This window comes from Desmodus rotundus, chromosome 9, assembly GCF_022682495.2.
Source record: "Desmodus rotundus isolate HL8 chromosome 9, HLdesRot8A.1, whole genome shotgun sequence".
Lineage (NCBI taxonomy): Eukaryota > Metazoa > Chordata > Mammalia > Chiroptera > Phyllostomidae > Desmodus > Desmodus rotundus.
This window is the reverse complement of record NC_071395.1, coordinates 44,001,853-44,029,079: the sequence shown is the minus strand read 5'-3', so window position 1 is coordinate 44,029,079 and position 27,227 is coordinate 44,001,853. Positions and strand designations below refer to the sequence as shown.

Below are 27,227 nucleotides of genomic sequence, written 5' to 3'. Positions count from 1 at the left end.
AAAACAACAGAAATATTGCTTAGAATTTTGTATGTCATAAGAGAGTAAATTATGCTAATGTAATTCATATTAACCCTTGAGATAAATGAGAATTTCTAATTATGTATCATCCAAAATTGTATTAATTTGTGTCAGAACTTCTTCTTATGATGATTTGAACATTCATGGGCACTTCCTCAGTCATGTACAGTTGGCCCCTGAAAAGCCTACCTGCCAAGGAATCTTTCCAGGGCCCTCTTTATGTCCTTGTTCCTGAGACTGTAGAGGAAGGGGTTCAGCATGGGTGTGACCAGAGTGTACATCACTGAGGCTGTTGCACTTGATAGTGAGTGGCGGATACCAGCAGAGCCGAGATACACCCCTAGGCCTGTACCATAAAACAAGGAGACAACTAAGATGTGAGATGCAGAGGTGGAAAATGCTTTATACTTCCCCTGAGTTGATGGGATTGCACATATAGAAGACACTATCTTAGAGTAAGAATAAAGGATCCCAGTGAGGGAACCACCACCCAGGAGCCCTGCCCCAAAGTACATCACCATGTCATTAGGAAAGGTGTCAGAACAGGCAAGTTGGACCACCTGTTTGAGTTCACAGAAAAAGTGGGGGATTTCCAAGTCTGAGCAGAAGGACAGATCCAACACCATTAAGCTTTCTAACAAGGAATGCAGAATATTAATGATCCAGGACACCAGAACCAGCAGGCCACAGAAGGGGCGGTTCATGAGGACTGTGTAGTGCAGGGGGTGACAGATGGCCACAAAGCGGTCATATGCCATGACAGTCAAGATGAAGTTATCCAACCCTGCAAACAGTATGAAAAAATACATTTGAGTGATACATCCTAAATAGGTGATGACTTTGCTCTGTGTCTGGATGTTCAACAGCATCTTTGGGATGGTGGTGGAGGTGAAGCAGATGTCTACCAGGGACAGGTTGGAGAGGAAGAAGTACATGGGTGTGTGGAGGTGGGAGTCTGAGCTGACGGCCAGGATGATGAGCAGGTTTCCCAACACAGTGATCAGGTACATGGAGAGAAAGAGCCCAAATAGGAGAGGCTGTAGTTCTGCTTCCTCTGATAGTCCCAGGAGAAGAAACTCTGAAACATATGTACCATTGCCTGGTTCCATGTGGTGCAGGTGACTACCGGAAAATAGAAAAAAAATAACTAATTTTCATATTAGTAACTGAGAATAAATGCTGCATTTCTATTTTAGAATCTGAAATATCATTTCCATTTGGTGTAGGATCTGGTTCCCATTAAGGCATGGCTATTGTCAATGCTCATTAGAATTTCCTTTTCTACCAACAACTCATTCTTCAAACACCATGTATATTGTTATTTTATTGGGGATATAGTTCTTGCATTTGAGCAATATACTCGTATATTGACTTTAGACCGTGTTCCAGGCACTGTTCAGAGTATGTGATGAGGAAAAAGAAAAGTCTCTACAAACTAATGATGGACAAAGAGTATAATCAAATAACAATAATAATGTAACATACCCAATGGTGCAGATGCTATATAGAAAAGTAAATTACATTAAATGGAGAGAGTGGAGAGAGGATGTTTCTTAGTTTTTTTAAATTTCATTTCTAATTTTCCTATTAAAACTTAACCCTCTGATAGCCCTCCAAACCCTGCAGGAACACTACACTGTTGTCCATGTCCATGAGTCCTTTTCCTTTGCTCAATCCCCCATCCCCTAACCTCCCACTCAATAGCTGTCATGCTGTGGTTTATCTACCCGTATGTCTCTATTTTGCTTATTACATCACTTTGTTTATTAGATTCCATATATAAATGAAACCATATGGTATTTGTCTTTCTCTGACAAGTTTATTTCACTGAACATTAAGTTCTCCAGGTCCATCCATGCTGAGGGTGTACTTTTTTATAGTTTAGCCAATGCTGTCAACAGACAATGTTTTGACAGCCACCTCAAAGAAGACCAAACAGGAGGCTAAGGGGGAGGAAGTGTTTGGCAGGCGAAGAACAGCCACTGCAAAGGCCCTGAGGAAGATGGTGGTTTTAGAAAATCAAGGCTCACACTGAGCCAATGTATCAGGGGCAGGAGAGATGGTGTCAGGTGTTATTAAGAAGCAAGGTGGCCTGTGTGCTGCTATTGAAACTTCAAGTCACAGAGATTCCCTTTTGTACCCTATGAAAATCTTGCACTTTATTAATCTGCTTGGAAAAGCATTCTGTGAACTGAAAAGAATTTCCTCCTTAGTCCCTTCTCTTGATGGAGTTCTGGCCCCTGTGTGATACGTCACCTTGGAATACATGTGTCCAGGTAGCCCTGCTCTGAGCACTGCTCTCAGTTTAAAAGGGAGGTGCACACACACAGCAGGTCTCCTCATGGGTGTGGTCTCCATGTTTGTCTCACTCACTATTTAGGCTGTGACTACATATCACTCATCAGTCCAGATCAAGTACCTTTTCTGAAAAGCATTTAGACAAACTACCTCGATACTGCTATGGGAAGCCTCCCATGGACAAATAAGCTTGGGGTTCCATACTGGAATGTGCATTTTATGCTCTGTACTTAAAGAAACATAAAAGTATAGGGAGAGAGAATAAAATGGACATGAGGAGGAAAAAACATCTATTGATAATAAGCTCAGGTGATCTCGAGAGATGGTGAGGAAGAAAACTGTTTGGATAATGTCAGCTTTCCAACCCTAATTACATTCCCTTAAAGCCAAGCAAAAATAATAAAGGAGAAAGTACATATTTGTCCAAAAGACAAAGGTAGTTACCAACACATGGTGTGGAAACACCTTATGGATTGACTATTCCAAATGAAATCTGACCAGCAAAATAAACTAGTTATTTACAAAAGGAATTCTTTTTAATATCAAGAGTAGGAGGCTGACTTTTCCTGTGTCTATTCTATAGTTATTTGATCAGTGGGTTTTTATAAGGTTAAAATGCAGATGAGACAAACCCCTCACTCACATTTCCTTGTGGCTCCATTCTTTTTCTTGGACTTTGGGTTTGGATGTCATTTTTAGCCAATCAGTAGGCACTGTCTAATTCTGGTTCTGGTCTTCATCCAACATGCAAAGACCTCCCCAGACCTAACCAATAAAGCCTGCACATGCCAATAAATCATGTAAAGTTACCCTGAGTAACTTTCTTCATGTGATTTAAGCCTGAGCACATTATCACCGAAACATTTCTTTCACTGTACTCTGCCTTCACCATCACAATGCCAGATCTGAGCAAGCACAGCTTCACATCCTCAGTTCGCATTTATGTTTTCACAAAAGTATGTATATATATGTGCACTTACTTAGGAACCCATTTAAGTAAATGTGAAGCTATGAAATGAAAGAAATGGCAAGCAGAATAAAACCTGCTTAAACAGAGTGATTTAGCACCTGTGTTAAAGAAAATTGAATGGAGGAAAATGAGATTTCTGGCCAACATGGAGGCATAGGTAGACATACTGTGCCTCCTCACACATCCAAAAGAAGGATAACAACAAATTTCAAAAGAAATAACAACCAGAGCTGACAGGAAATTGAACTGTAATGAAGTCCAACAACCAAGGATTTAAAGAAGAAACATTCATCCAGACTGGTAGGAGGGGTGGAGATGGGCAGCTGGGCAGAGAGGACTCCTAGCAAGGCAGTGGATGGTGCAGTGGGTGGTCCCACCTTTGTGTGAAGATAAACTGGGAGGAACAACTGGGAAGTGAGACCAGGTTTCAATGCAGGGAAATAAAGCCTCAGAACTTCTGACTAAAATACCTTTGAGGGCTGAGGTGGTGGAAAAAATTCCCAGCCTCACAGGGGAGTTCGTTGGAGAGACCCACAGGGTCCTAGAATATACACAAAACCACCCACCTTGGAATCAGCACCAGAAGGGCCCAATTTGCTTGTGGGTAGTGGCAAAAGTGACTGAAAGCCCATAGAGAGCTGACCAAGAGGCATTATTCCCTCTCTGACCCCTCTCCCATATTCAGTGCCACTGCATGGCAACTTGGGTTGACCTACCCTAGAAAATTCCTAATGCTTCGCCCCTTACTATGTAACAGGCATACCGAGAAAAAAATATGGCCCAAATGAAAGGACAGATGAGAGCTCCAAAAGTAGAACTAAGTGATCTACAGATAGCCAATCTATCAAATGTACAGTTCAATACATTGGTAATCAGGATGCACAAAACTGGTTGAGTATGATCACAAGAGAGGGAAGAAGTAAAGGCTATGCAAAGTGAAATAAAGGAAAATGTACAGGGAAATAACAGTGATGGGAAGGAAACCAGGACTCAAAACAAGGGCTTGGAGCAGAAGGAAGAAAGAAACATTTAACCAGAACAGAATGAAGAAACAATAATTCAAAAAAAATGAGGAGAGGCTGAGGAACCTCCAGGACAACTTTAAGTGCTCCAAGAACCAAATCATATGGGTGGGAGAGGAGGAGAGAAAAAGCAAGAAACTGAAAACTTCTTTGAAAAAATAATAAAGAACTTCCCCAATCTGGCAAAAGAAATACACTTTCAGGAAGCTCAAAGTGTCCCAAAGAAGTTTGACCTGAGGAAGCACACACCAAGACACATCATAATTACATTACCCATGATTAAGAATAAGGAGAGAATCTTAAAAGCAGCAAGAGAAAAGGAGACAGTTACCTACAAAGGAGTTCCCATAAGACTATCAGCTGATTTGTCAAAAGAAACCTTACAGGAAAGAACGGGCTGGAAAGAAGTATTTGAAGTCATGAAGGGCAAGGACCTACATCCAAGATTACGCTATCCAGAAAAGCTATCCTTTAGAACGAAAGGGCAGATAAAGTGCTTTCCAGACAAGGTCAAGTTAAAGGAGTTCATCATCACAAAACCTTTATTATATAAAATGTTAAAGGGACTTACTTAAGAAAATGGAAATCAAAAACATGAACGGTAAAATGACAACAAACTCACAACTATGACAGCCAAACCTAGAAAAAAACAAACACTAAGCAAACAACTAGAACAAGAACAGATTCACAGAAATGGAGATCACATGGAGGGTTATCAACAGGGGTGTGAAAGGGGGAGACAGGGGAAAGGTATAGAGAATAAGTATCATAAATGGTAGATAGACAATAGGCAGGGGAGGTTAATAATAGTATAGGAAATGTAGAAGACAAAGAACTTATATGTATGAACCATGGACATGGACTGAAGGTGGGGGGGATGTGGGTGGGAGGGGTATGCAGGGCAAAGGGGAATAAAGAGGGCAAAATGGGACAATTGTAATGGCATAATCAATAAAATATATTTTAAAATATTTTTGAATAAAATAAAAAGACAAATGATCCAAGAGAAAACCACAAAAGAAACTATGCACATAAGCAATAAAAATGAAAGATAATTATCCCATTAGTTAAATGGAAAATTAAAATGAAAACCAAAAGGCAATACACACCCACTAGAAATCTAAAATTAAAAGACTGGCTTTCCCAGGTGCATATAGAGCAATGGGAACCTCCATATACATCATGAGGGAGTATAGATTGGTACAAGTACTTGGGAAAGCTGTTTGGCAGCATTACTAAAGCTGAAATTATACACGTCATGTGATCCTGCAATTCCACTCCAGACATACATATGTATGAGCATCAAAAGATATGTCCAAGGATGTTGAACATAGTGGCACTAATTGTAAGAGTCCCAAGCTGGAAACAGCCCAGATGTCCACCAACAGTAGATTGAAATGAATTTATACAATAGAATACAGCAGTCTCCCCATTATCTGCCATTCTTCTTTCTATGGTGTCAGTTACCCATGGTCAACCACAGTCTAAAAATATTAAATGAAAAATTTCAGAAATAAGCAATTACCAAGTTGTAAAAAAAAATTGAACAGAGCATCAAAGACTAATTAAAACAAGACATAAATACCAATGTACATTTGTAATTAAATTGTCAAAGGAAAGGACACAGAAGGTAATGTATGATGTTCCTAGACATGGTGGCATAGCAGAGGCTCAGTGTTATTTGTTGGATGAAGCAGGAATTAGGCCTCAGTATATAAGTACATTTAACACATGGTAAGGTTGTATTTGTATGTATTTGGAAAGGTTGGATTGTTGAATAAAAGCTGGAAAAATATCCACCGGGAAGAAAATGAAGTTGATCCCGTGCCTCTGTCTTGTTACATAAAATCTGGGGGATTGCCTACACTGGAAGAATAACCAGTTGTTTTAGTTGTACAGAATGAAAACTATATATTAATATTGATGAGTGGACCAATACATCCTAATCAAGTCAGAGACTCAGGAGTAAAAAGACAGACATATTTAACTAAATAAAATGCAAAACATTTTTATGGCCAAAAATTTCATCAAACAATTATGAAATAAAAATTTATGTTTATTTTTATCTTTACTTTTACTTTCTTAATTTTTATTAAATTTATTGGGGTGAGATTGGTTAATAAAATTATGTAGGTTTCAGGAGTACAACTATCTAATACATCACCTGTATGTTGTATTGTGTGATCAGAGCCCCAAGTCAAGTTACCACCACTTATCCCCTCTAATCCTCTTCTATATCACTACACCAAAATAATTTTTTAAAATCATTTTAGTGTGGGGAACTGTTCCATGTGTGGTAAATGTGGCTCAGCTCCCACTCAGAAAAGCCAGTGGGGAGGGAGGTTGGTGGGCAGGACCCACATCCATGGATAGGTTCTCCCGTGGGAAATCAGGCCTGCATTGTACATAGGCTGCTATGAGACTTGCTCTTGCTAAAACTCCCTCACCCTGAACTGAGGCAGCAAATGTTTACTGAGTATCTTCATCTTCCTAAAAATCTGTGCTAAACCACCCAAGAATGGAGTGTGAGCAGTTTCCCTCTTGAGCTGTAACATCCTTCTCTTTGAAGTAAGTAGCAGTATTCTGTCCTTTGTTGTCCTTAAAAGGTAATCACCTGTGGTGAACCAGTGCATAGTAAATGAGGACCATCCTCCTGTAATGTGCCCAGAAAAACAATAAAAGCCTGTCTAGGCAGGGATCTGCTCTCTCTCTTGGGCTGTCTCTAGCCCTCTCGCCCTCTATCACTTAGAGAGTGGCCATGCCATCCCTTTTCCTCCACAGGATTTCTGTAGTCCATGTGTATTTGTATATTGCAGACACAACACCGGATCCTGCCAGCTGAGATCCACATCATTTTAGGGCTGATATGAAAAAGTAATAACCTTAAATAATATTCAAATTAAAAAGACCATCAAATATGAATCTGTGATCATATAAGAAAAAGTTCAGCAAACCACAAAAAAGTTCTTTCACACCTGACAGCCAGGAGAAAAACTTAGAAAAATGTCACATTGATTGGGATGCACAGTTTTAAACAGGTAGCAAAGAGGTGCTCTGTTTTTTCCTGGCAGAACTGTGGAGTGTTACAGCATTGGGAAAACAGACTGCAGGCAGCTGCACACACTACCAGCACCTGTGTCTCTAATGCAGGGCTCCTCAGTCTCTGCAGGACTGCCATTCTGGGCCAGGTCTTTGTCTGAGGTGTGGTCTCTCCTGGCCATGGCAGGAGGTTTAGAGCATCCCTGGACTTTACTGACACTTCCCATGACACAACCAAAAATGTCTCCAAAGATTGCTCTGTGTCCCCTGGGGGAACAGTATATAGCCTCTGGTGGAGAACCAGAGTTTTAAGGTAACAATCTCAAAATATTTTCATATATTGTTATAATAGCAATGTAATGAGAAACTCTACCTTAGATTTCTAGTGTGAATAGCACAGCCACACCACAGAATGTTATGTAGACATGGAAATAATGAATCAGCATCTTACACCCTCTTTGGTTGAAGGGAAAACTGTAGGTATTGTTGAGTGGGAAGGAAGAGTGCACACATAGAAAAAAAAAAAAACTATACAACATGTAAAGAGCATTTCTGATGGGCCCGGATGCTGTTCATGAATCTGTACAAAATCACATGAGTGATACGTGAGCATAACGTGGGAAGACAAGATTTAAAAAAAGAAACTAAGACCTTATGGAATACAGATTGGCAGCAGGAATGTAATTAGTTTAAGTATACTGATTACAAAACTATTGTATGAAAAATAATTGAGAATCAGAGAACCAAGATGGAGGCGTAGGTAGACACACTGAGCCTCCTCGCACAACCAGAACTGGCAGGAAATCGAACAGCAAGGAAGTCTTACACCAAGGAGATAAAAAATAAACATTCATCCAGACCAGTAGGAGGGGCGGAGATGGGCAGCCCCGCGGAGAGGACTGGTATTGACATGGCAAGACCGCAACTGGTGACCAAGACGGCGGAGTGTGGGACCAATGCGCAGGCAGTCTGACCACTAGCAGACCCTACAGCCGCACATTCGTGCACAGATAAACCGAGAGGGTCGGACTCAGAGTGGCAGAGAACGGTGCAGGCAGAGCAGCAGTAGCACCCCAGGGCCCTACTTAAGCGCATAGAAAAACATGGACGAACGGCGGGAAGTGAGGCAGACCAGGCAACCCAGGGGTCCAGTGCCGGGGAAATAAAGCCTCAGGCCTCTGATTGAAAACGCCTTGGGGGTTGGGGTGGCAGCAGGAGAAACTCCAAGCCTCACAGGAGAGGTCGTTGGAGAGACCCACAGGAGCCTAGAGTGTGCACAAGCCCACCCTATCGGGAACCAGCACCAGAGGAGCCCAGTTTGATTGGTGGTAGCAGAGGGAGTGACTAAAATCCGGTGGAGAGTGGAGCAGGAACCTTTGCTTCCTCTCTGCCCCTCCGCCATGTACAACGTCACAGCACAGTGATCAGCATTACCCCGCCTGGGGGAACACCTAAGGCTCCACCCTTTAAGTAACAAGCGCGCCAAGACAAAAAAAAAAAAAAAAAAAAAAAAAAAAAAGGCCCAAATGACAGAACACTTCAAAGCTCCAGAAATAATTCAACTAAGCAGCGAACAGATAGCCAACCTATCAGATGCACAGTTCAAAACACTGGTTATTAAGACACTCACAGAATTGGTTGAATTTCATTGAAAACTAGATGAAAAAATGAAGGCTATGCTAAGTGAGACAAAGGAAAATGTACAGGGAACCAACAGTGATGCGAAGGAAACTGGGACTCAAATCAACAGTGTGGACCAGAAGGAAGAAACAAACATCCAACCAGAAAAGAATGAAGAAACAAGAACTTGGAAAAATGAGGAGAGGCTTAGGAACCTCCAGGACATCTCGAAACGTTCCAACATCTGAATTATAGGGGTGCCAGAAGGAGAAGAGGAAGAACAAAAAATTGAAAACTTATTTGAACAAATAATGAAGGAGAACTTCCCTCATCTGTCAAAGGAAATAGACTTCCAGGAAGTTCAGGAAGCTCAGAGAGTCCCAAAGAAGCTGGACCCAAGGAGGAACACACCAAGGCACATCATCATTACATTACCTAAGATTAAAGAGAAGGAGAGAATCTTACAAGCAGTAAGAGAAAAGAACACAGTTACCTACAAAGGACTTCCCATAAGACTGTCAGCTGATTTCTCCAAAGAGACCTTACGGCAAGAAGGGGCTGGCAAGAAGTATTCCAAGTCATGAAAGCCAAGGACCTACATCCAAGATTACTGTATCCAGCAAAGCTTTCATTTAGAATGGAAGGGAAGATAAATTGCTTCTCAGATAAGGTCAAGTTAAAGGAGTTCATCATCACCAAGCCCTTATTATATGAAATGTTAAAGGGACTTATCTAAGAAAAAGAAGATAAAAAATATGAACAGTAAAAATGACAGCAAACACAGTTATTAACAACCACACCTAAAACCAAAACAAAAGGAGCAATACAGAATGAAGGAGACGTGGACGAGTGGCAGTATGTGTGTAGGTCACTTATTAGTGCTAAAGTACACACAAGAACATTCACTCTCATTTTTTGTTTATAGCAAGGATTCACAAGTGAACAATATAAAAGTAACAGCAGTTTTCTTTTTTCAGTATAAAACTAAAAAAAGGAAACAATGGAGAGAATACAATGTGACTGAGTAATAGATTTCAGCCCACATAGTTCATAAATACTCACAGTTCTCCACATATATGTACATAAAATGATTCAATGACAACAACAAAGTTGGTGGGGAAAAAAATTTCTCCAGTTCCTTGTTTAGAAGAATGCAATAAAAAACAGGAATCAAAGTATGCTCACCCCACTCCGCAAATGTCTGGAATTTGCAGACAATTTACAGTAGAAGAAACAATGAATAACTAACCCACAAATGTATTCAGGTCACAGGTCATGAAGTAATGGCAAAGTAAAGCTGTTTACACACCTCTTTTTACTTATCAAATAAATTCTCTTTAATTCTAATTGAAAATGCACAGTGAAAGAAGATACTATGGATGCACATATGACCACTGTTGCAAGGTAATATTTGCAAGAAGTGTACTGAATATGGATCTGTGTCATCAATATGGAAACAGTGTTGAATATGCCCCCATGATAAAAATAAAGAACTACCCTCACTTTACTGCGCAGCTCTCCACAACTGGTACTCTATTTTCCTACTCCCTTTAGATGAAACACTCATTGTACCTGTTCTACTTTCACTTGAAATACTTTATGCCTCCCACTGCCACCTCAATTGGGCTTCCATCAGGGAGTAGTGAGCCATGACCCATGTGTTGCTGTCTTCAAAGTTTACTTCTCTTTTTAGCATCCCAAACAAATCATGAACTAGTTAATCAGGCAAGCAAACAACCATAGGTTGATTGCTGTCAAGAGACCTCTGGTGAATGTGCTTGGCTTTGGCTCTCTCTGACCCTTTCCTGGAGCAACTACTGCACGTTTGGCCTCACCTGATCCAGAGCTCTGAGAAGGCAGACTCCCAGTAAAGGAAGTCTCACCTCCTTGATGGATGACAATGGAGGCTGAAGCTCTCTGCTGTGACAAGACAGCAGGAAGGATGGAAGCATTGGTCTCCTAGACAAACTTAGGGTTCCAAAAGCAACAACCAGGTCCCATCCAGTCCAAGGTCACACACACTGAGAGACTGGAGATGAGGAGTTATTTACAGCTCCCTATGTCTGCTCATTAGGTACATTTACATCCTGTTCTTCCAACCTCTAATTGCATGCTTTCCCTGAGGGTCTAGACAGAAGGGACCGTATTCCTGGAGATTCTGTGTTCCCAAAAGACCAGCTTGGAAGTCCAGTGAATCCTGTTTTTACTAGTTCCTCCTCATAAAGACTGTGGGTTCCAGAAGACTAACCTCCCAGCACTTTATCCAAACCCTCACGTAAAACTTTTCCAAATTTAAGACTGAGGATCCAGTCTGGATTAGAAAACTCAAATCCCTAAATATTGATTTGTATTAGAGAGACAACCCCTGATGTCCACAGAAAATTCCTATTTTCTTTTCAGTAAGGGGAAGAACTAAGTCCTTTGATTAAACCATGAGGGTTACACACTGGCCTTCATGACACGTTGACCAAAACAATTTGGAATTTCAACCTCATATCACAAGAGCTGTCCTGCATCCCTCGTTATGAAATATTTGTTGCTTATAAGAAATACAGTTAGATTTTTTTTCACTACAATCTAAGTTGGGAACAGAAAAGTAAATAGATTCCTCCCCGTAGCCTCCTGCAGAAAGTTAGCACTGGAAATCTCTTGACTTCAGCCCCATGAGACCTCAGGAACTGAAAGAGACTGCCTGTGTTTCTTTATAAATCACTGGTTTGGTACTTTTACATTAGACTTAATAATTGAAAAGAGATATTTATGAAATGGAATTTGTTTAGGAAATTGAGATAAAGTGTCTCATTTCATTCATATAGCCTCCCCTGCGTTAAGGCATTTTGCACTGTATTCCCCCCTTACGTGGGAGACACGCATAGTCATTTTGTAGATATTCAGCTTCTTTGGCTGGTAGTGAATTTCTTGTGATATAAGTGTCAATGGGCTTCATATTTTATCCTTTCCAAATATTAATATAACAAAAATATTCATTTAAATTTATGTGTGCCATTTACTTTAAATCTTTGTGTCTAAATTTCTACATGTTTAAATTTTATAGTAAACTTTTATTACATTAAATTTTCTATTCATTCTTCCCTTTTTTATCCTTTCAACTTTCTCTGAAGTGTCCTTTGTATACATATGTGTGTGTGTGTTTATTTGAAATGAAATGTACACAAATAAATTTAAATGCATGCATGCTACTTTATCCTGAACAGTTTATTTGGAGACAAGAATAATGCTCTCCAGTTCCATCCATGCTGTTGCAAAGGGTATAAGCTCCTTCTTTCTTTCTGCTCCGTAAAATTGCATTGTGTAAATGTACCATAGTTTTTGGATCCACTCATTTGCTGATGGGCACTTAGGTTGCTTCCAACACTTGGCTATTGTAAATTGTGCTGCTATGAACATTGGGGTGCACAGGTTCTTTTGGATTGTTGTTTCAGGGTCTTAGGGTATAATCTCAGCAGCGGAATTGCTGGGTCAAAGGAAAGTTCAATTTTTAGTTTTCTGAGGAAATTCCATACTGTTCTCCACAGTGGCCTCACCAGTCTGCATTCCCACCAACAGTGCACTAGGGTTCCCTTTTCTCCGCATCCTCTCCAACATTTGTTTGTTGATTTGTTTATGTTGGCCACTCTGACTGGTGTGAGATGGTAACTCATTGTGGTTTTAATTTATATCTCTCTGATGGCTAGTGATGCTGAGCATCTTTTCGTATGTCTCTGGGCCCTCTGTATGTCTTCTAGGAGAACTGTCTGTTCAAGTCCTTTGTCCATTTTTTAATAGGGTTGTTTGTCTTTCTGGAGTGGAGTCATGTGAGTTCTTTATATATTTTGGAGATCAGGCCCTTGTCTGAGGTATCATTAGCAAATATGTTTTCCCATACTGTTGGTTCTCTTTTCATTTTAATGCTGTTTTCTTTAGCCATGCAGAAGCTTTTTATTTTCCTGAGGTCTCATGTGTTTATTCTTTCCTTTATGTCCCTTGGTTTAGGGGATGTGTCTGTGAGGATGTTGCTGCATAGAATGTCTGAGATCTTCCTGCCAATGTTTTCCTCTAGGACTTTTATGGTGTTACAACTTATATTTAAGTCTTTTATCCATCTTGAGTTTATTTTTGTGTATAGTGTAAGTTGGTGATTGAGTTTCATTTTTTTGCATGTAGATGTCCAGATCTCCCAACACCATTTGTTGAAGAGGCTATTTTTGCTCCATTTTATGCTCCTGCCTCCTTTGTCAAATATTAATTGACCGTAAAGACTTCGGTTTATTTCTGGGCTCTCTGTTCTGTTGCATTGGTCTACGTGCCTGTTTTTATGCCAGTACCAGGCTGTTTTGATCACAGAGGCCTTGTAATATAGTTTGATTCAGGTATTGTGGTCCCTCCCACTTTGTTCTTCTCTCTCAAAATTGCTGCAGCTATTCGGGGTCGTTTATGGTTCCATATGAATTTCTGAAGTGTTTGTTCTATATGTGTGAAATATGTCATGGGTACTTTAATAGAGATTGCGTTGAATCTATAAATTGCTTTGGGTAGTATGAGCATTTTGATGATGTTAATTCTTCCAATCCATGAGCAGGGTACATGTTTCCATTTCTTTGTGTTTCCCTTAATATCTTTCTTTAGTGTTGTATAGTTTTCTGAGTACAGGTCTTTTACCTCCTTGGTTAGGTTTATTCCTAAGTACTTTATTTTTCTTGTTGCTATATCAAATGGGATTTGTTTCCTGATTTCTGTTTCTGCTGTTTCATTGTTATTATGCAGGAATGCCTTTGATTTCTGAGTATTGACTTTGTATCCAGCTGTGTTGCCAAATTCATTTATTAGGTCGAGTAGTTTTTGGGTGGAGTCTATAGGATTTTCCATGTACACTATCATGTCATCTGCAAGCAGTGACAGTTTCATTTCCTCCTTTCCAATTTGGATGCCTTTTATTGCTTTTTTTTGTCTGATTGCTGTAGCTTGGACTTCCAGTACTATGTTGAATATGAGTGGTGAGAGAGGGCATCCTTGTCTTGTTCCTGATCTTAGTGGGAAAGTTCTAAGTTTTTGTCCATTGACTATGATGTTGGCTGTAGGTCTCTCATATATGGCCTTTATTATGTTGAGGAATGCTCCCTCTATTCCCACTTTTCTGAGTGTTTTTATCAGAAATGGGAGCTGTATCTTATCAAATGCTTTTTCCGCATCTATTGATATGATCATGTGATTTTTGTTTTTGCTGTTGTTGATGTGATGTATTATGTTTATTCATTTGCGAATATTGTAGCATCCTTGCATCCCTGGGATGAATCACACTTGATCATGGTATATGATCTTTTTAATGTATTGCTGGATGCGGTTTGCCAATATTTTATTGAGAATTTCAGCATATATGTTCATTAGAGATATTGGCCTGAAGTTTTCTTTCTTCATTGTGTCTTTATCTGGTTTTGGGATTAGGATGAGGCTGGCTTAATAAAAAGAGTTACGGAGTCTTCCATCATTTTGGATTTTTTTGAATAGTCTGTGAAGGATAGGGGTTAGCTCTTCCTTAAATGCTTTGTAGAATTCTCATGTGAAACCATCTCTTCCACAGATTTTGTGTGTTGGGAGTTTTTTGATGACTGCTTCAATTTTGTCTGCTGTTATTGGTCTGTTCAGGTTTTCTGCTTCTTCTTCATTCAGTTTTGGAAGATTATATTTTTCTAGAAATGTGTCCATTTCACCTAAATTTTCAAATTTCTTGGCATACAGTTCTTCATAGTAATTTATTACAATCCTTTGTATTTCTGTGGTATCAGTTGTAATCTCTCCTCTTTCATTTCTAATTCTGTTTATTTGGATCCTCTCTCTTTTGTTCTTGTTGAGCCTGCTTAAAGGCTTGTCGATTTTGTTTAACTTTTCAAAGAACCAGCTCCTGGATTCATTGATCCTTAGAATTGTGGTTTTAGTCTCTATGTCATTTAACTCTGCTCTGATCTTGGTTATTTCCTTCCTTCTGCTTGCTCTGGGCTGTCTTTGTTGTTGTTCCTCCAGTTCTTGTAGGCGTAGAGTTAGGTTGTTTGTTTGAAATGTTTCTATCTTTTTAAGGTAGGCCTGTATTGCTATGAACTTCCCTCTCAGGACTGCCTTTGCTGTGTCCCATAGGTTTTGGATTGTTGTGAGTTCATTTTCATTTGTTTCCAGAAAGTTTTTGATTTCTTCCCTAATCTCGTTCTTGACCCATTCATTGTTTAATAGCATGCTATTCAGTCTCCATGATTTTGAGTGTTTTGGGTTTTTTCCTTTGGGGTTGGTTTCTAGTTTCAGTCCCTTATGGTCAGAGAAAATGCTTGATATGATTTCAATTTTCTTGAACTTTTTGAGGCTTGCTTTGTGTCCTATCATGTGGTCTCTCTTTGAAAAAGTTCCATGGACACTTGAAAAGAATGTGTATTTTGCTTCTTTGGGATGAAAAGCTCTATATATATCAGTTAAGTCCATTTCCTCTAGGGTATTGTTCAGTGACACAATATCCTTGTTGATAGTTTGTTTGGAAGATCTGTCCATTTTTGACAGTGGAGTGTTAAAGTCCCCTATATAATTGTGTTGCTGTCAATATCTTTCTTGAAGTCCTCCAAGATTTTCTTTATGTATTTGGGTGCTCCTAGGTTGGATTCATATATAGTTACAATGTTTATGTCTTCTTGGTGGATTCTTCCTTTGAGTATTATGAAGTGACCTTCTGGGTCTCTCTTTATTGCCCTTCTTTGGAAGTCTATTTTATCTGATATGAGTATTGTTACCCTGGCTTCTTTTTCCTGTCCGTTAGCTTGGAAAATTTGTTTCCAGCCCTTCACTTTCAGTCTATAGTCTTTTGTCCTGAGGTGGGTCTCCTGTAGGCAGCATATGTGTGGGTGATATTTCTTATCCATTCAGCTATTCTATGTCTTTTGATCGGAGCACTTAATCCATTTATATTTAAGGTTATTATCAATAGGTAGTTATTCATTGCCATTTTTTCCTACCTTTGTTCCTCTCTCTTTCTCTTTTCCTTCCTTTCCTTAAAGCAGTCCCTTTAGCATCACTTGCAGAGCTGGTTTGGTGGAAGTGTATTCTTTTAGACTTCTTTTGTCTGGGAAAATGTTTATTTGGCCTTCTATCTTGATTGAGAGCCTTGCTGGGTAAAGTAGTCTTGGTTGCAGGCCCCTCGTTCTCAATACTTGGAATATTTTTTTGCCATTGTCTTCTTGCTTGGAGCGTTTCCATTGAGAAGTCAGTTGCTAACCTTATTGGGGCTCCCTTGTGTGTTACTTCCTGTTTCCCCCTTGCTGCCTTTAGATTCTCTGTTTGTGTTGGAATTTTACCATTTTAATTATGATGGGTCTTGCAGTGGGTCTCTTTGGGTTCCTCTTGCTTGGGACTCTCTGTGATTCCTGAATTTGGGTGACTTTTTCTCTCATCAGATTAGGGAAATTTTCCATCATTACTTTTCAAACAGGTTTTCTATCCTTGCTCTTCCTCTTCTACTGGTATCCCTATTATACGGATATTATTATGTTTCATGTTGTCCTGCATTTCCTTAATCCCTCTTCATTCTTTCTGAGCCTCTTTTCCTTTTCTTGCTCTTTCTGGGTGTTTTTTTCTACTTTGTCGTCCAGCTCACTGATCCGATCCTCTGCTTTATCAAGTCTGCTTTTCATTCCTTCTACTGTGTTCTTCAGTTCTGAAATTGTATTCTTCATTTCCTGTTGGCCCTGGTTGATAGTTTCTATTTCCTTTTTCATGTTGATATAGTTTCCAGTGAGTTCATTGTATTTTCCCTGTAGTTTCTGCTAATTTTCCATGAAATCAGTGAGCTTCCTGATAACCATTGCTTTGAACTCAGTATCTGATAGTTGACTTGCCTCTTTTTCAGTTAGCATTCTTTCTGAGGCCTCCTCCTTTCCTTTCATTTGGGGATTGTTTCTTGGTCTTCCCATTGTTTGTGAGAATCTTCTTGTTAGCCTCTGTTTCTTAAATTGATATTTTCTGACTCCCTGAGTTTATGGTATTTACTTCTATGGTAGAATGCCAATGGGATTCAGTGGTGCTGTCTCCTTAATCTCCTGAGGTCACTGGTCTTAACCTGATTTTTATGGGTCTAACAGGGTCTAACTCTGTTTTTTTCAGAGCTCCAAGTTTTATTGTCTTGCCTGTGGGAAAAGGAGAAAGAAGAAAAAAATGAGAACAGAAGCAAGGAAAAAGGAATAAAAAAGGAATGGAAGGAAGGAAGGAAGGAAGGAAGGAAGGAAGGAAGGATGGAAGGAAAGATCAGAGGAAAGATAAGAAGAAGGAATTTTAACAAAAACTAAAATAAAAAAATAAAAGAAGGCAGGAAGAAGGAATTAAAAAAGTGAGGGAAGGAAGGAAGAAGGAATAATAAAGAAAGAAGGACAGAAAAGAAGAGGGAATTTAGGGGGAAAGGAGGGGAAAAAGAAGTCTTCTGCTGCCTTTAAACTGGTCAGGTGAGTTCTGTTGGTCTTCCTGTCTGTGAAACAAGAGGGGCTGTTTGGAGGGGTTGGTTTCACTTTTCTCCCTTCCTGAGTCACACTCTTCGCTGTTGTCCAGCCTCAAGTCCAGTTCCTCAGGTTCCTTCTGCTCCCCACTAGGCCTTTAGTTCACCAATTGTGCTGTCCTTTATGTGCACCAATTAGGGGCAACTCACACTCCAACTTCTTGCTCTTTGCTGTCTTAGATGCTAGGGGCTCTCGGTTTCCTTCTGGATAGTTCAGCCCCCTACTGGGTCAATTCTTTCAGGGGACTGCAGTCTCCCCTAGCCCTGAAGCTCCTGTCTGCTGGATATTCTGCCTTCCTCTGAGAGAGTGAGTAGGCCCTGCAGGGCTCTGTGCCCAGGAGTTAGGTGGGAGTTGTTAAGATCCGATGGTTCAGGTGTGGTCGCCTATGGGCAGCCAGGCTGTTGATCAGGTTGTGCACCTGTCCTAGCCTTTGGGTCTGTCCACCCAGGCAGCCGGGCAGCTGATCTTGGTGCGCACCCACCTGGGGTTTCAGTTGTGGGCACCCAGTCCACTTATCTGGGTGCACGCCAACCGGGCTTCAGGTGTGTGCTGGTGCTGCTTATCCGGTGTTCACAGTTCAGGGGCTGAGGGGTAGGGGCACAAGAGGCCACAGCTGCTGCGGATAATTCTCTAAACAGCCACTTAGTGCCTCTATTTTCTCTTTTTCTTTTTGAGAAAGCCCTCCTATTCAGGTCCCCCTGATCCAAACAAGCACCTGGCCTCTCACACAGCCCAGTCTGGCTCTCTCCCAAGAATCCTGTCGCAGATCCTGTGCCCCAGCTGGGGACTTCAGCCGCCCTGGTCCCCGCACTGGCCCAGGGATCTTATTGTCCTTAAGCACTCTTCTTACTGTCTGATATTTCAATGTCCTCTATCTTTGGTCTCTGATCTTCATATATGCTGGAATACCGTTGACTGTTCGCTCTGTTCCTTGGATCAGCTAGGTGTTTCACTGGTGCTGAGGGGAAGTGGACTCCACTCCGACCTATCTTGCCGCCATCTTCAACACCTCCTGCATCATTGTTTCTTATTTATCCTTTTCAACTTTCTCTTAACTGTCTTTTCAAATATGAGAGTATATATGGGTCTGTGTTGGTGTACATATGTGTGTGTGTGTTTATTTGAAATAAAACGTACACAAGTAACCTTATATGCATACATACAATTTTACCTGGAACAGTTTATTTGGAGGCAAGAAAACATCCACATCTCATTTATTTCTTGCAACATTCATCTGAAGTTATGTTTCCTATCCTACTTTACCTTCAGAAATAAGGAAATTGGGGCTCAGGTATAATAATTACATTGAGAAGCCATTACAGTTTCTTGGGCCTCTTCCTTGGCAACATTCCGGAGTACAACTTGACTACTCGCATCCCACAGTTTTTGCGTCAGCATCTAGTCTTTCCATCACTTGAGTTTCTTTCCATAAAGGAGATACATAAAGAAAAGGAATTATTAGAAGGAAAATTGGATCTTCTTAGTGATAACACATGGTAGACTTTGCTATGGATGTATACAAAGACCTTTATTCTCATGATATTCCTCATTCTTTGAGAGAAAAAAGAACCACAGTTGTTGCACAGCTGAAACAGCTTCAGGCAGAAACAAACGAACTGTGAAGATGCTTGAAGATCCGGAAACTACAAGGCAAATGCAGTCAGGCAAGGTTGGTCAGATGCTGTTTGACTGCCTGTCAGACAAGCATGGTTTTAGGCAAGAATATTTAGACACACTCTACAGGTATGCAAAATTCCAATATGAATGTAGAAATTATTCTGGAGCAGAAGAATAGCTCTACTTATTTAGAGTATTGGTTCCAGCAATGGATAGAAATGCTTTGAGTTCACTCTGGGGAAACTGGCCTCTGAAATCTTAATGCAGAATTGGGATGCAGCCACAGAAGACCTTACCCGGTTAAAAGAGACCATCAATAATAATGCTGTGAGTTCTCCACTCCAGTCTCTTCAGCAGTGAACGTGGCTCATTCACTGGTCTCTGTTTGTTTTCTTCAACCACCCCAAAGGGCATGATAATATTATTGATCTCTTCCTGTACCAGCCACAGTGTCTTAATGCAATTCAGACAAAGTGTCCACATATTCTTCACTGTTTAACTACAGCAGTCATAAAAAGAAAGATGTTGGAAAATGCGAGCAGGTGCTAAAAGATCTAGATAAAGTTATTTAACAGGAGTCTTACACATATAAAGACCCAATTACAGAGTTTGTTGAATGTGCATATGTTAACTTTGATGTTGATGGAGCTCAGAAAAAGGTGAGGGAATGTAAATGCGTGCTTGAGAATAAGTTCTTGGTGGCTGTCTTGAGGATTTTATTGAAAATGCTCATCTCTTCATATTTGAAACTTCTTGTAGCATCCACCAGTGTATCAGCATTAACATGACTCCAGTAGAAGCTGAAAGGTGGATTGTAATTTTGATTAGAAATGGAAGACTGGATGCCAAAGTTGATTCTAAATTAGGTCATGTGATTATGGGTAACAATGCAGTCTCACCCTATCAGCAAGTGATTGAAAAGACCAAAAGCCTTTCATTTAGAAGGCAGATGTTGGCCATGAATATTGAGAAGTAACTTAATCAGAATAGTGGGTCAGAGGCTCCTAACTGGGAAACTCAAGACTCTGCCTTCTACTGAAGAACTATAAAGACAAGACAAAAAAACCCCAAAAAACAACAACAAAAAAACTGTAAAGGAAAGATGAAATAATAAAACCATTACATAAATGGTGACATACATTTTAGAAACAACATATTGAGTATAAATTTTGGAGAATTTGAATAAAATTGGCTCTTCCATGAAAATAACTTTATTGTGCACTTTCTTGACTTATACACACTGGAAACATGAGGTATGGACTTTAATTTTTATGACTTTTATTCATCACATTGTATATTTAAATCATATCCCTATTATATTATACAATTATAATTCAATAAATTATTTAGAAGGAAAGAAGCAGAGCAGTGCATGGATTGGAGTAGGATCTAGAGCTCACATAGCTGATTTACACTGAGAAATGGTAGAAGGTATCTCTTCTACCTGGTAAAAAGGCAAAGTACTATCTAAAGAATACAATAAATAAGCAAAATGAAGCAGCAACAAATTGATAGATAGAGAGAACAAACTGATGGTTACTAGAGGGTGAGTGTTTGGGATGGGGAATAGCAGGAAGTGGACTAGGAAGTATAAACATCAGTTATAACATAAGTCATGGGGACGTAAAGTACAGCATAGGCAATAGAGTTGATAACACTATAATAACTATGTATGGTGACAGATGGTTACTAGACTGTTGTAGCCATCATCTTGTAAGGTATATAAATATTGAATCCGTATGTTATATACCTGAAATGAATATAATGTTGTATGTTAACAGTAACTAAAAATAAATTTAAAATGTAAAATTGGCAATAACTACATAGGTGAGGCTAATGTAATCACCATGGTTCTCTGAAGGTAGAAGAGGAAGGAAGAAGACAGAGTTGGTATCAGAGCAAGGATTAGAAATGGTACACTGGTGGTTTTAAAGATGAGTAAAGGGGAGTGATGTCAGAGAAGCGGCTGTGTGAGAGATCCCCTTGGTGTCTTCCCAGAAATGTCAACAATTTGAACAGCTGTAATTTCACAAAGGATTCCCTACTCAATATACATGTATGACACAGACACAAGCACATTGAAACATTTAAGGATGGGCCATGGGGAACAAACAGGGGAGGCAAGAATATATGATGGACCTGGGAAAGAACACAGCACAGGGGCTCGACTGTGGCTTTCAGGCAGTTGGCATTCCAGAAAAAGAAAAGAGCCATTAAATCTTGCTGTCCTGTGGACTCCCAAAACTCACCCTCCGGCACCCTTGGTGTCAGGTTGTGGAGTACTTTATCTGCAAAGCCAAAAACAGTTACTGTAGGATCACTATTTCCCCTGAGAAAAGATTGCATTCTGTCACTGACCCCAAGTTGGGGTCTGCGGGGGCCCCACGGAGGTCCAAATTCACCTATAACAACAGGTCAAAACAAAAAAGTCAGTCTGGTTGCCCCAGAAAACCCCACCCCTGAGCACTGGTGCTACAATGAGGGCAGCTACTGGGGTCAATTCTGGGATTTCACAGAGCTCAAATACTGTAGACCCAGTGCCACGTCCTAGAAAATAATGGCAGGATCACTTCCGAGGAATCCGCTAGAGAAGTGCCACACATACAGAGCTGCCTACACACAGAAGGGTCCCATCAAACAGCATGAATAACCATGGTTATGAGGCAGCTTAGAAAGAAAATAAAAGTCTCCAGAAAGCAAACTTGAACACATGGAAATATGTACTAAAAATGACAGAGAATTTCAAATTGCAATACTGAAAATACTCAACAAGGTGCAAGAAAATATCAACACACAATTTTCTTTCCCATTTTAACCATTTTTAAATGTGAATTTAGTGACATTAAGCACATTCACCATGTCCAACCATCACCACCTCATATTTTCATCACACCAAACACAAAACCTGTGTCTATGAAGCAATTATCCTTCATTTTCTCTTAACTCATCCTCTTGTAACCTCTTTCCCTCTACCAATTTGCCTATTGCCATTATGGTATATCAACTTCATCATTTTAATCTATGACTTTCATATAATATGTTCATCACATGAAGATAAAAACTTCATCTAGGATAACCATTCCACAGGGTGAGACTGATTATCAACATCTCTTGACGTAAATGCTGCACTGACTCACTACTAATTTTAGAATTAGTCAATAATCATGTTGCCAGAATATAAGACTCTCTGTTATCTGGTGGCTGCCCACATAGCTAGGCTCATGGTTCAGTTTTTATCATCTGCTCCTCATTGTTCATCATGTACTACCAGCTATTTTTCATTTGCTAACAACACTTTAACATTTCATTATAATGCCCAATTACTTTCCTCTAGCATTTACTGGTGTGTGCTTATTTCCTTCTGCACCTGGAATATAACTCCACTTGTCCTTCAAGTTTCAATGCTACTGTTGGCTGGCCTGGGGCCTTGGTGGACCTGCAGGAGGAGTTGACTATTCGGGAACCTTTCAGCAAGAGTACAGTAACACCTGACAGTATTGCATTTATTCATTTACATGACTTTACCCAAGTTTAGACTCTGAGCTTAAAAGAAGGAGCAAATCTTACTATTTTCCCCCCTCACAGAAAATATTTTAGTGCTTACTATACAGTAATTGCTTAATAAATATTTGCAGAGGCTGCAAAACAAGACAGTTGTGTGAGGGAAACCGATACGTCCTCCATGGTGGGAAATGAGGAGCAGTAAAACAAGGGGAGGGATGCCCCAGGATGGAGGATAACACCAGAAAAGACAGATGGTAGAAAGAAGACACTCTGGTAACCCAGAAACTCCCTGAAGACTCGGGAATAGAACATTTGTTGTGGGGCTGCTGTTCTATAGCCCCAAGAAAGGGCAGGGAGGTTGAAGCACTCATGTGACCTCTGGAAGATATAACTGTTTTCCCATAAACTGCGATTGGTAGAGTATGCCTGAGAGCACTGAGTGGAAGCATTTAAGGGTTTCTGTGGCTTGAGGAGATGAATTCCCATGTGCCTCACTGCAGACATTTTCTTTTGTTTTTCTGTTTCCTGAGAGGTTCATTTGCCTGGAGCTAGGAGAGAAAAACAGAATGCAAACTTGTGCCAGATTTAGTCCTAGGAGACCACTTGGGGTTCTTATCTCTTTGTCCTCTTTCTTCCCAGAAGGAGGTCACCGCTCTTTAGATATGAATTCTATAACTACATACCTATCAATAATTACTTTAAATGCTCTCATCTAAAGACATAGGTGGCTGAGTGAATAAGAACACATGACCCAAGTGTCCATCGATAGATGACTGGATAAAGAAGATGTGCTACATATATACAATGGAATATTACTCAGTGATACAAAAGAATGAAATCGTACTATGTGTGGCAACATGGTTGAATGTAGAGGGCATTGTGCTAAAGGAAATAAGTGAGACATAGAAATTCAAAAACTGTGTATTATCTCTGTCTCAACACAAGAGCTTATACACACAGAGAAGAGATCAGTGGTTGTCGTAGGTAGCAGATGGGGACATAGGTGAAACAGATGGAGTTGGTCAAATGGCACAAACTTCCAGTTACAACATCAGTAAGTTCTGGGGATGTAATCTACAAACAGTGACTGCATCTGATAACACTGTGCTGTGTGTTAAAAGGTGTTGAGAGAGTAACTATTAAAGGTTCTCATCATAGGAAACACATTTTTGTTACATTGTGTGGTGATAGATGATAACTTAACTTATTTGGTTAATCGTTATGTTGTTCAGAAAATACTATAATGCTAAAAATCAATTATATGTTAAAAAAACAACCCACATGCATGTTTATCATTCAGTTTTTAAGATAAAAGTCCAAAATATGCCTCATTTTATTAAAATTGAAGGTGTCTGAAGACCTGTGTTTTCTTTAGGGGGCTGTAAAGGATAATCTATTTGTTTGCCTTTTTCTGATTCTGCAGGATGACAACACTCCTTAGCTCTCTGCCCCGTCCCCATCTCCAAAGTCGCCAATGGGGGAGCAAATCTTTCCTGCATCACATCATTTCTGGCCTTCCTCTCTCACAGTTAAGGAAATATGATTACTTTGGGCCCACTCAGATAATTCACGATACTCTCCTGCTTGATGCTTAGCTTATTAGAAACCTTAATTTCATCTATCATCTAATTCATGTAGCCTATGTTCACAAATGTTGGGGTTCAGGAGGTAGACACCTTTGGCAGGCCATTGTTCTGCCTGCCACATTATGTGACAGGATTTTGCCCAAAGAGGCATCAGTGGAAGTCTGTTGGGTGGAACTTTTGGAAATCCTATACTTTTTAATTTAAACAAGATTTTTAATTACAAATATCAATATACAAAGTGACATAATATTGAATGATGAAAGCATAACATTGAGCAAACTATGGCAGCTGTGAAAATACACATTGCAACATTCTGTTTATATGAAGTTCAAAATAAGCAAGAAGTAATGTATGCTCTTAGAAATCTGGAGAGTGGGGAGTAGTGGTGACTGGACTTAGGCACAAAGGAAGCTACTGCGTGGCTGGACATGTTCTATTTTTGGTCTGAGTTATGATTACAAGGATTATATTAGGCTTGTGAAAGTTCATTGAACATGTGATGTGATAATTTTTCATGAGTATGTTGCACTTCAAAGACATAAAATAATCCCTTCTCATACTCACCAATACTCCCCATAATTCCTCCCAGATTTCCTGTATGGCTGACAGACTGTGTTCTAGAGGTACAGCAGCTATTCTGTGTGACCACGAAGACAAACACACACACACAAGGAATCATGTTGCATACAAAATAAGACTCTTTCTGTAACAATTTCATGAAACTGTCAGAGTAGCCCTGAACTCCCTCCCTAACTCTACACCTGTGATTTGCAAATAAATAAAGGTTTCATTTATTGAAGTCTTTAATGTGGCAGAACATCCCTTTAAGCTTAGTGCCAACCCAAACTCAACACACCGTTGTAATAAGTGTATCTGTGTTTTTGTAATTGCTGCACAGAAATGGCTCAATGGGTTGGAGCATCGTCCCTTTTACCAAAATGTTGCGGTTCAATTCCTGGTAGTGCATATGCTAGGTTGAAGGTCTGATCCTGGTTGGGGCACATAGGGAAGCAACCAATCAATGTTTCTCTGTCATATTGATGTTTGTCTCTCTCCCTTCCCTCTTTCCTCTGTCTGGAAAATGAATAAACATACCCTAGGGTGAGGACTTTTTTAAAAAAAGCCTTGATAAATACGAAGAATCTGGAAGATAATTGTTAAAATACACCCCAAAAATGCCATAGGGATACCAAATGAAAAATTTACGTTTTTTTTGTCTGCATAAGTAAATTCTTAGTGGTCACAGAACCTGCCCTCCACCAGAAAGGAACCTGGCATGGATGGACACTTGTGACATCACTTACTGCCCTCCATGCTGGGTACCTTGCAGTCTCCAGAGATTCTCTTCTCTCCTCAACCTTCATATTCAGGGTATTCACACTGGAACTTATTCAGCAACAACCCCTCCTTTCAAATTCCATTCTCTGTTGTATCTGCATTTTAAATGCCAGCTCTTTCCATTAGGCACCCCACCCCCAGCAAATACAAGTACCAGATTGAGAATCATTATGAATACGTGAAGTCCAGTGCAATGAAAATAAAAGCACTGTCCACATGAGGAAGCCCAAAGAGATGGTGCAAGGAAAGGAAAGCCCCGTAGCTGTGTTAATCCAAGAGTTCAGTCACTGGACTCGAGAAATCTGGACAGAAGGTTTTATTATTTTTAATATTAGAACTGCAAGCTGGTGGCAGGGGGCAGGGGTGGTGGTGTTCATATATGGAGCTGTTTGACCCTCTACTGAAGAATTCCACATCTGCTCATTAAACATATTTTTACTCTCACTTTTTTCTCTAAGATCATTCAGTTTGAGGTGGGGGATGCAGAAATAAAATGACTGAATTGAAATTTACACAAGTGCTAGGTAGACTGTTTGCAGAGTTGACCCCAATTCTTTGTCTGTTTGCAGTCTTTGGCCACGTGACTGTGAAGCTCTTCCCATGCAAAGGCCCAGTCTACTTCTCCACCTTTGAAACCGGGATGGACTATGAAATTTTATTTGTTTTGGCCAATAAACATGGTGGAAGTGACAATGTCCTTTACCAGGCCTTGTCATTTCTGCTGCTCACACTCAGATGCTGGCTCAGCTGTGGAAACATATTAGGTGGGCTTTCCAGAGGAGGGGACATTCACACACATCTCACTTATCCCACCCAAGCCTTTCTAGATCAGCCCCTATACCTGAGCCCCTAATATACAGCAAAGCCCAGCCAAGGAAACCAGACATACCCCAGCTGACCCATACCTGACTACAGAATCATGAGGAGATAAGCAGGATCAAAACACCTCCCCACTCTACAAACCCTTTAGAAAATAAAGGAATTATATTAAACTGTTCCCATTTGGGGTGGCTCGTTATGTAGAAATAACAAAATGATATTAAAATCAAAGCAAACAGAACTTAGGGCAATTATAACAATCTGCTACTTGCTATTAGCTTTTGCACTAATGTTGGAGTACAGCATCCACAATCCTGCTTTTACTCAGATATATTTCAGATAACTGCATAAATGTGAGTCCACTGACGTTCCCTTTCAGGCAGTCAGGACAGGGTGGAATGACCTGCATGTTTGTGAAGGTAAATTGGTGACCCCTTTTCACATGACTGGACAGGATTTTAACTCCTGCGTGATTCATTCTTTGATCATAAAGACTGTAGACATCCTGAGCATAAACGAGATATATATTGTATGATGTTCATACCAGTCACTCACTGTGTCCTTGGTGGAATTGTAAACGTTAAAAACAGGAGACATTTCATTAGAGCACTAGAAGGAGTCATATTTGTATAGAACATGTTGAAAGTTTTCAAGCAGAAAGAGGAAAATATTTCAGAATAAAACATAACACACTCCATGTCATTCTTCACCCCTCACACATGGATATCATATTGCACACTTCAATGAGTAGATGTGTACCATGAAAAATATTTCGTGGAACAGTAAACAGTCTGCCTCTTTTTTTGTTTCATTATATGTAAGGTCATCTGTTACATATTACATGAAACTATTTAGTAAAATTATATTTTATAGT

At 39.9% G+C, this 27,227-nt stretch overlaps 1 protein-coding gene and 1 pseudogene across 1 annotated transcript; one reads left to right on the top strand and one right to left on the bottom strand.

Annotated features, from left to right (window-relative positions):
* Window positions 1–206: 206 nt before the first annotated feature.
* On the bottom strand, window positions 207–10,824 carry LOC112301515 (olfactory receptor 7A5-like). Its single transcript, XM_024556997.3, has 2 exons — window positions 10,806–10,824; window positions 207–1,143 (listed from the first exon to the last, which is right to left on the bottom strand). The coding sequence occupies exon 2, from the start codon at window positions 1,128–1,130 to the stop codon at window positions 207–209; it is 924 nt and encodes a 307-aa protein (XP_024412765.2). The 5' UTR covers window positions 1,131–1,143; window positions 10,806–10,824.
* Window positions 8,228–20,112, top strand: LOC112301426 (eukaryotic translation initiation factor 3 subunit E pseudogene; annotated as a pseudogene).
* Window positions 20,113–27,227: the final 7,115 nt, after the last annotated feature.

Excerpts from the sequence above, each read along its gene's own strand:
- LOC112301515 (XM_024556997.3), bottom strand. The coding sequence starts at position 1,130 with ATGGAACCAGGCAATGGTACATATGTTTCAGAGTTTCTTCTCCTGGGA.